This window comes from Sceloporus occidentalis, unplaced genomic scaffold (assembly GCF_023333645.1).
Source record: "Sceloporus occidentalis isolate IW3139 unplaced genomic scaffold, rSceOcc1.0.p SCAF_32, whole genome shotgun sequence".
NCBI lineage: Eukaryota > Metazoa > Chordata > Lepidosauria > Squamata > Phrynosomatidae > Sceloporus > Sceloporus occidentalis.
Window position 1 is genome coordinate 7,596,792 of NW_028317012.1, and position 9,647 is coordinate 7,606,438.

General features: G+C 40.3%; 1 protein-coding gene across 1 annotated transcript in view; it reads left to right on the forward strand.

The window, feature by feature from the left end:
* Window positions 1–7,061, forward strand: part of LOC149298606 (neutral alpha-glucosidase AB-like) — a 103,030-nt gene extending 95,969 nt beyond the window's left edge. The window contains exons 21-26 of the mRNA XM_089487339.1: window positions 206–282; window positions 377–451; window positions 726–839; window positions 969–1,078; window positions 6,624–6,724; window positions 6,952–7,061. Coding sequence (XP_089343465.1) covers window positions 206–282; window positions 377–451; window positions 726–839; window positions 969–1,078; window positions 6,624–6,724; window positions 6,952–7,061 — 587 coding nt within the window. The remainder of the gene's footprint in view (window positions 1–205; window positions 283–376; window positions 452–725; window positions 840–968; window positions 1,079–6,623; window positions 6,725–6,951) is intronic.
* Window positions 7,062–9,647: the final 2,586 nt, after the last annotated feature.

Here is a 9,647-nt window from a genome sequence, read left to right on the forward strand (position 1 = left end):
TCTTGTGGGAAGGCTTTCGACAAGGTCCTTATGTGGGACCTTACAAAAACATCTATGCAACCCTGGCATTTTCTATCCTACACAGTTAATCATGGTGTTGCTAAATTTGGGTGTTTTTCATTGAACAATATTCCCACTAAAAAAAGTAATTACAAAAAAAATACAATTCTATATTTGTATAATTATAAGAAATTATTTCTTGCAGGATCTGCTCTTTTGGTGCACCCTGTAACAGAGGCCAACAGTCGTGGAGTACATATTTATTTGCCAGGGGCTGGAGAGGTTAGTAAGTTAACCCGTATCAGCACTCTATCAAAAGTAATATTTATCTGTTATCTAGTAATAAGGTGTCTTCATCTAATACTTGTTCATGCAGGTCTGGTATGATGCACATTCTTACCAGAAATACGAGGCTTCACAATCTTTCTACCTTCCGGTTACAAGCAACTCGGTGTGTATGAATATCTGACTGAAAAAACCTTCTTTATGGTTTTATATATAATATATAGTATAATCACAAATCTACTACATCTTACTTTTTTTAATTGATTTTTTATCTCGAATTTTACAATCCAGTACTTTTTTTATCTACTTCTTCAGTACTCGGATGCTACATGTCCTTTTCTTGCACATGCTTCTTTCTTGTGTTCCATTATTTCCTTTTATTAAACTTTTGTCCCTTTTATTTTCTTTTATTTCACTTAATATGCTCATTGTTTTTATAGATTCCAGTTTATCAACGTGGTGGCTCTATAATCCCTCGAAAGAACCGCCTAAGGCGTTCCTCAGACTGTATGCCTGATGACCCCTACACTCTATATGTGGCGCTTAACCTGCAGGTCTGATTTGATATGTTCTTTATTTGATCTTTATCTGTTTTTCTGCAGAAAGGGTCCACAAAAAATAACCCTTTAATGAGACATCCCAATTGTTCCACTAATATTTTGTGCTGATTTCTGGTTCTTTAGGGTGAAGCTTGGGGCCAATTGTACTTGGATGATGGTCATAGCTTCAACTATGAGCAGAATGAGTTCTTGTATCGAGAGGTCAGCTTCCAACATGGAGAACTCAGCTCAAGGTAAGGACTTATGACATGCCTTTTCATTAAAAGCCCCTCCCCGAGCCGTCAACATCTGGCATACACTGTATGGTGGCGGACGCCCGTTTTAGAAGAGTTTAGGAGGCAATCCCCAGGACGCGCTGTAACTGCTCCGGAGAGCGGTCACAACCGCCGCTGCGAGTGATTTTGGAAGTTGGAAAAGTTCTCCAGAGGGTCTCCAGACCCTCTAGAGCAGTGGTTCTCAACCTTCCTAATGCAGCGACCCTTTAATACAGTTCCTCGTGTTTTGGTGACCCCCAACCATAAAATTATGTAATTATATATTGTGAAATAAGTGTTTTCCGATGGTCTTAGGCTACCCCAAAGGGGTCGCGACCCACGCTGCTCTAGAGAACTCTGGCTCTGCATGCAACCATGCAAGTCAATGGAGCCCATCTTTCTAATCACAATGTGATTAATAAAATATTTAAAAAATAATAAATATATTATTAAAAATCTTGGCATTTTAAAGAGTTAAAGTAAAATCATTTCAAATACCCAAGGGGTGTTTAATTGAAAAATAAATTAAGGGTTTGGGGTAAATTGGAGTGACCGGGCTCAAAGATAGGGCATAGGCACAGGAAAAGAAGCGATGGTGGTAGAATCTCATGCATAGAAAGGGTTAACCCCCTTCAGTTCTCTACGGACGTACCGGTACGTCCTGTCCTTCTTGCAGCGGCAGGGACACATCCCTGCTGCTACACTGGAGATCAGGCTGTTTGACAGCCTGGACTCCTCCCCTGACAGCAGAAGCCAGCAGCATCGTTTGGTTTTCTGCTGCTCTATCTTTTGTAACGGCTTCTGGCACGAACGCTGGAAAACTGTTCCATTTTGAAATGCACAATTGCGTCGCTGAGATTGTCACCCGGAAGGTCATCGGAGGACACGATATCCCCTGCGGGGTCTGTCCAGACCCTTCTGGGGTATCCGATCACTCCGATGAGGCACAGACACTGATCTCTATGCAAGTCTGTGGGGACTTGCATAAAGATCACAGTGTGATCGATGCAGGGGGATCACAGGCAGGAGAGTGAAGAAAAAAAAAATACAAAAATACAATAAATAATAAAAAAAACCAATAGTGAGCTAAGTGATGTCATTCTGACACCACTGGCATTAATAACTTGTTCAAGAGGTCCCTAAGAAGACTTCTATTTTTATTTTTTTTAAATATATACCGTATTTGCTCGATTATAAGATGACCCCCCCCCAAAATCTGAATATTAATTTATAAAAAAAAGAAAAAGCCTGAATATAAGACGACCCTATAGGAAAAAAGTTTTACCAGTAAATGTTAATTCATGTAAACTATGTGAACATTTTTTTTTCATAAAAGCTATGATTGAGAGAAATATATATATTTTTTTTTTATTTTTTTTTTAACCTGCCCCCCCCCCCCCAGTTATGCACATCTGCCCCCTGGCTTGCTACTCTGCCCCAGAAATGCCTTATACCCCCTATATGCCACTGTGCCCCATGATATGCCTTTTAACCCCTTATGTACCACTCTGCCTCCAGAATTGCCTTATACCCCTATATGCCACTCTGACGTTTAGGGGGTTAAAAGGCATATTATGGGGTAGAGTGGCATATAGGGAGGTATAAGGCATTTCAGGAGGCAGAGTGGCGTATAGAGGGTTAAAAGGCATTTCACAGAGCACTCTGCCTCCAGAAATGCCTTATGTCCCCCATTTAACACTCCCTCCTCCAAACTTACCGGCGGAGTCCCCGGGCAGCGTGTAGAGCTCTACGCGATTCGCGTACACAATTTCCGCTGCAGCCGGTGTACAGGTGTACAGTATTTGTAGAATTTTTATGCTTATGGCTTATTGTGTTTGTGAACGGGGGCAGGAGGGTTATACTGGCTAGATGTTGTGTTAGGGCAATGGGATGTAAGGGTTTTCTTTATATATACCGTATTTGCTCGATTATAAAGACAAGGTTTTTTCCAGAGCAAAAGTTCTGAAAAATACCCCTCATCTTATAATCGGGGTCGTCTTATAATCAGACCTCAACCTGCGATGCAGGGGACCTGGATCCTCCTGTCTCCCCCCCCCCCGCCTTACCGGTACTTCTGAGTCCCCGGTGCTTAGTCCGGGCAGCGTGTAGAGCTCTGCGCGATTCGCGTAGAGCTCTACACGCTGCCCGGACTAAGCACCCCCACACACACCTACCGGTACTTCTGAGTCCCCGGTGCTTAGTCCAGGCAGCGTGTAGAGCTCTGCGTAATTCACGTAGAGCTCTACATGCTGCCCGGACTAAGCACCGGGCAGCGTGTAGAGCTCTACGCGATTCGCGTACACAACTTCCGCTGCAACCGGGAGGAGGTGCGGCTAGCAGCGGGGGTTGTCTGCATGCATCGCGCAGACCTTCCCCGGCTGTCAGAGCTCCCCCAGCTGCCCCGGTGAGGGGAACTCTGATCTCTGACAGCCAGACAACCCCCGCTGCTAGCCACACCTCCTCCCGGTTGCAGCGGAAGTTGTGTACGCGAATCGCGTAGAGCTCTACACGCTGCCCGGTGCTTAGTCCGGGCAGCATGTAGAGCTCTACGTGAATCACGCAGAGCTCTACACGCTGCCTGGACTAAGCACCGGGGACTCAGAAGTACCGGTAGGTGTGTGTGGGGGTGCTTAGTCCGGGCAGCGTGTAGAGCTCTACGCGAATCGCGCAGAGCTCTACACGCTGCCCGGACTAAGCACCGGGGACTCAGAAGTACCGGTAAGGCGGGGGGGGGGAGACAGGAGGATCCAGGTCCCCTGCATCGCAGGTTGAGGTCTGATTATAAGACGACCCCGATTATAAGATGAGGGGTATTTTTCAGAACTTTTGCTCTGGAAAAAACCTTGTCTTTATAATCGAGCAAATACGGTATATATAAAGAAAACCCTTACATCCCATTGCCCTAACACAACATCTAGCCAGTATAACCCTCCTGCCCCCGTTCACAAACCCAGATAAGCCATAAGCATAAAAATTCTACAAATACTGTACACCTTATAGTATGTTCCCTATAAGTGCTGGGAAAGTATGGAAATTCTATATAAACTAGCTATTTCTGAAATCAGGACACCTGAATTGATAAACTTGGAGGGGATTTTCCATATCAATAAAGAGTATTTCTTAACACATGATATATGTGCTCAATTTGAAAAATGTGGGAAACAAATTAAAATATGTATAATACTCCCCCTAATGTTGTACTGCAGCACCCAGCCGAAGTATTCCTCCAAATACTTCAAGAACAAATGTAATCAGAAGAAGGGGCGCATGTACATAGGGAGAAAAAACAAAAATTCAACAATAGTGTAATATGATTGGGAAAAGCAGGCTAGAGATACTACTGATTGCACTTACAAAAGTAGATGGATATCAGGCTCTTCAAGTATTGTAAAAGTTTTTCTTTAATTCCTTGATATCTATAAAAGTAAAAGCAGCAATGGTGCAGTATATTCCAACTTTATACACTTAAAATACTAAATCCACATGGTGGCATAACTGGAGAGTTATGCAAACAAGGCCAGTACTAGTAAGGAAGTATAAAGGCGATATAACGTCCTCTGGAAAAGTAGTCCTTTCAAATAGCTTCTCAACGCGTTACGCCAGTTTGTCCTGGCTTCTTCAGGAGAATATAATTCCATCACTACTTAATTTTGTGAGGATTCAGAGGGAAAATATATAAAAATGAGTTTTTTTCTAATTTTCGCTGGTTTTTACTACATTTCTCATCCTAAATTTTCAGCTAATCTAACTATGGTATCAAACGAAAGCCCTCTCTCTCCTTGAAAAATTAATATATAGTTTACATGGGTACAGGAAAGTAGAATAATCGCTGAACTGACATGCCGCAAAAATGGCAAAACAGATGACTAATACACTGCTGCATGAAAACACTATGAAGAAACTAGAAATACAAAACTAACTATTTTTGAAAACTTACCTATACTAGTATTATTTTGAACTGAATACATTTTCTGAAACCTAAATGTCCCCCTTGGAGAAGAGAGCCGAGTGTGTTAACCTGTACCTTTAAAGTCAAGGATCCTTATATGCCGATAAGCCATTTTCTCTTTTTTTGTGTGTTTATCTGGTTAAATAAAGCTCAGATTCTTGAAAAACCTGCCAGGCTCCTCTTACAATTTGAGGTTGGTTTTCTAGTACATAAATCTGTTTTCAATTAGTTTTCATCCATCGTTTTTTCTTTCCTCAAAATTATTCAGTGCACTCAGAACTTAATCTATTCTATTAGACACACATTGGCGCCGTATCAAACGGCCTTTGGTAAACAATAGAATGGCTCATTCTTAACCACGCTTAACCAGTCTGACACTGACAATGAGTGTCTATATAGGAAAGTATTTCTGTAAAGGCAGGGGTGTGGAATTTTTAAAAAAAAATCTACTTATTCAAGGAACAACAATGGTAGCCCAATCTACTTGTCCCTCATGACAATCTATTTGTCCTGATACAAAAATAGTTTTATTCAAAACTGTATCTAAATAAGGTCTATGTACCTAAAATGAAATAAGGCATATGTATTAACAGCTAAATAATGTTATATTAATAACACCCAGTCAGCAGATGTCAACCAGCATAACAGCACTCCTCATACAGAGCCTATCATCCTGGGAACTTCCCGAGTTTCTCCTTACAGCCAATAAAATGTGAACAATCTGCTCCTCGGACTACTTCCTCCTCCAAGCTCTGGTGCACGCAGCCAGAAACCGGGCCGCGTGAGGGCTTGGACGTTGCGCCATATATGAAATGACAATCCTATCCGGCGCAGCCATAACACAGCGTGGGGGAAGAGGCTTCAGTGGCTACTATTTGGAGGATATCCGTAGTGCTGTAACTATTACTTTCATTATCTATTCGCCGATAATTTTTTGATTAATCAGATTGAAAACAATATGCAAATTTTTTGTTTAAAACAATGAACAAACCGGGTGTTAAAAACAGCAGAATAAAAAAAACAAAAAAAAACGTTACTTACGTTAACGTGTCATTGTACTCTTGTACTCTTTTGCATGCCCCTCAGATATGTCACTCTGCTCCCCCCAGACTTACCAGTGCATCCCCAAACCCCTTCCTCCCATGCTCCTGGCTCCCTGGTGTCTAGTAGGGCCAGCCAGTGGACGTCTGAGCGATACGCAAGGACAACCTTTGCTGCTACCTGGGGCTTCTATGATGGAGCACAGGAAGGTCATGTCATGCCGGCGCTCAGTCACTATTTCAGGGTGATCCCGAGGGAGCGGCATCAATCCTGGGGTACCGAAGATGTTATCCAAAAAGCAACATGATTTGAAGTGCCCTTGTTTGCACCTGCCAAACTGAATTAATACCTATACATGTAACTATCCTCACTGTGATCCCTAATAACTTGTGTTTTAATCGGTCCAGCAAACATCTAAATTGGGATTAAACTGTTAACTTGCCAACTGTGGTAAAATACCCTGTTATATTTATACATTTCTGAGATCTGACAAACCTTGTGAGAGATTAAAAAATTGTCTTGATTCACTTGCAGATCCTTGGACCCACGAGGAATATTTGAAACTCCAAGCTGGGTTGAGAGGGTGATAATTATTGGAGCAACTAAACCATCCAGCATTACCATCAGTATTCCAGGTAAGTACTGCACTTGAGATAAGAAAATTGCTCTATATTTGGCTATTGCATGCAAAGAAAGTAGAATGCAGTATAGGGAAAGATGGATGCTGCTTAGGAGGGGTGGAAATCACTTTAGCGTCTTATGCTTCTGAGTATGACATTCTAAATCATTTCTTATTTGATAGTTTGACCACGTCAGGGGAGTTTGATTGCCTCTAACTAAAGCTTTGTTTCTCTTTATGCAGGGGGGACCACAAAAGCACTGGAATTTGAGTATGATTTTAACAGATCAGTGATAACTGTGCGAAAACCTGGAGTGAATATTGCATCAGACTTTACAATGTCCGTACGATAACATAGTAAATACTTCATGTCTGAGGATGGGAGGGGAGAAAACGCTTTGCCCTGGTTAGGCAAGCCTGTGAGGTGGTCTCTATCCAACCAACAAATGTGAGATAAAATTGAGAGCAAACAAAGAAAGAATTGATGTATGCGTCCATGTTTGTCCATATAATAATGAGTATATGTGCGTGTGTATAGATAAAATGGACTACAGTGTGGGTGTGTAGCTGGGTTATGTCTGCACCCTACTCCTGACTATGACCAATACTTCTCAGAACCGTAAGGATATTAGTTTAAAATATAAGGAAGGCTTAACCTCCAAAACAATTTGATCCCTGGTAGGTATAGTAAGCATAGGTCTGAAGAGGAAATTATCATTTTTTGTTAAAGTATTTTTTAACCTCCTCCACCTGTAGGGCTTAATGAATCCATTGTTCATTCCCAAACATTTTGATATCAGAATAAAAACCTAAAATATTTTCTTTTGTGTGTTTTATTTGTGCTTATTACACATTCTGTTTGAAGTTTTGGTACATTATTAGGGCTATACTTTTGAAAATGTGTGTTCTCTGCCTATCTCTCTTGTGTGCCTACATCTGCATATTATGTACTACTCCATGTTACATGTGATGTGGTGCATGATTTCCTTAACCCTTTGAGTAGATTTTCTCTGTGGGAGGCTGTGGCTTTTTTCTTTTTATTGTTTTATAAACAGTATAAACAGAAGGAAATAGAAAAAAAACAAAAAAGCTTAAACATACATACATATAACTTTCAAGAGTGAGTATAAGATAAATGAATTTAATCTCACTTATTAATAAGAAAATACCCATCTCATTTCATTCAGGTTCTTATCAATCATATCCAATCAGACTTCTGAGAGGAGATATCAGATAGGGAGAGAGAGCAGAATAGAATTTCTAGGAGTAGGGATCACGAAGATATCAAAATTGTCACAGTTTCAATGCACAAGGATCAAGTAAGTAAAAGCCATCTGTACCAAATTGACTTATATTTCTCTTCTGCGTTAACTCTCGTATGAAAATATTTTTCAGCGGAACATTGCTGATTAATCTGAGTTTTAATCTCAGACCATATAGGAAGGGTCGTATTTCTCCAGTTCCTGGCTAGACAGATTTTAAATGCAAGTAAAATGTTTAACCAAAGGGTTAAGTCATTATCATTAATATCTGGTAAATCTAAATGAAGAAGAAATCCCTGAGGGCAGAGTGTCATGTTGAATCCGAATAAATTGAGAAAGAGATTGGTTAATTGAATTTTAATCTGGTCTAGACACATACAATCCCACCATATATGTTTGTGGGTGCCTATTTCCATATGACATCGCCAACATAAAGCTCCTTTAGCTGGTTGAAATTTAACAATGCGAGCCGGAACCATATACCATCTATACATGAGTTTGTAATATTGTTCGTGAAGGTTTAAACAATGAGATGATTTCCGAGTAACCTGCCAGGCTCTGTACCAAGTATGTGGGGCAATAGAAATATTAAAATCTTTCTCCCATTGTTTATGTGCCCTGCTCTTTTCAAAATTTTTATTATCATTAATAATTTTTAGAATTGTAGATATTATTTTCTTCGAAGTAGTAGAGGTAAAATTTATACCAGGGGGTAAACTCAGTTGGTAAATGCTTGAGCCTAATGTATATAAAAATATCTTTTGCTGGTATGTCATAAATTTCCATCAATGTTGGAAAAAGGATCATATGAGATCCAGCAAAGAGGTCGCCGATCTTTTTCACACCCAGCAAACGCCATCTATCCAGGGAAAGATCAGGGATGAAAAATGACAGGACATCTATCGGACAGCATTTAGTAAATTGAATCCCATCTTCCATGCGTTTCTTCATTTTAAAGAAAGTAGATAAAATATTAATAATAAGACTAGAAATTTTTTTTCTTTATGAATTGGATTTTGGGTATCCAGAAAAATAAAAAGGGGTCGAAATTTTTACACATATAGTACTCTATATCGTACCAGCCTGGAACGTTTTTCTCATCTGTCAATTTCCAAGCCAGCATAAAAGATATTTGGGAGGCTTCATATAACTCATTTATGTCTGGATAACCAAGACCACCAAAATCTATATTTCTTTTGAGAAGATCAGTTGGGAGTCTAATCATCTTAGCCGCCCACACAAATCGCGATTCCCCATTTCTGTAGCAAAGATTTTACATCAGAATAGAGTTTTTTGTGATTAATAGAGGGTAATGCTTCCAACACTGTACCAATTTTAATCCCTAGATAATCGAACTGCGTCAAGCAAGAGTTGATTTGGACCTGTGTTTGAATTGAGCCTTTTTGGAGGTCTGTTAAATAAAGTGAAACCAATTGGGTCTTGGAAAGGTTTAGCTTATAGTTGGAATAAAAACCAAATTCCATCACTCCCTTTAGCAGAGCAGGGACAGAGACCGACGGATTAGACAATGTTAAAAGGATATCGTCGGCATATAGAGTAATCCGGTAATCAAAATCACCAATTCTTATACCTTGAATACTCATAGATTGTCTAATATGCTCTGCAAGAGGTTCAACTGACAAGGCATAAAGCAAAGGAGCCAGTGGGCAACCTTGC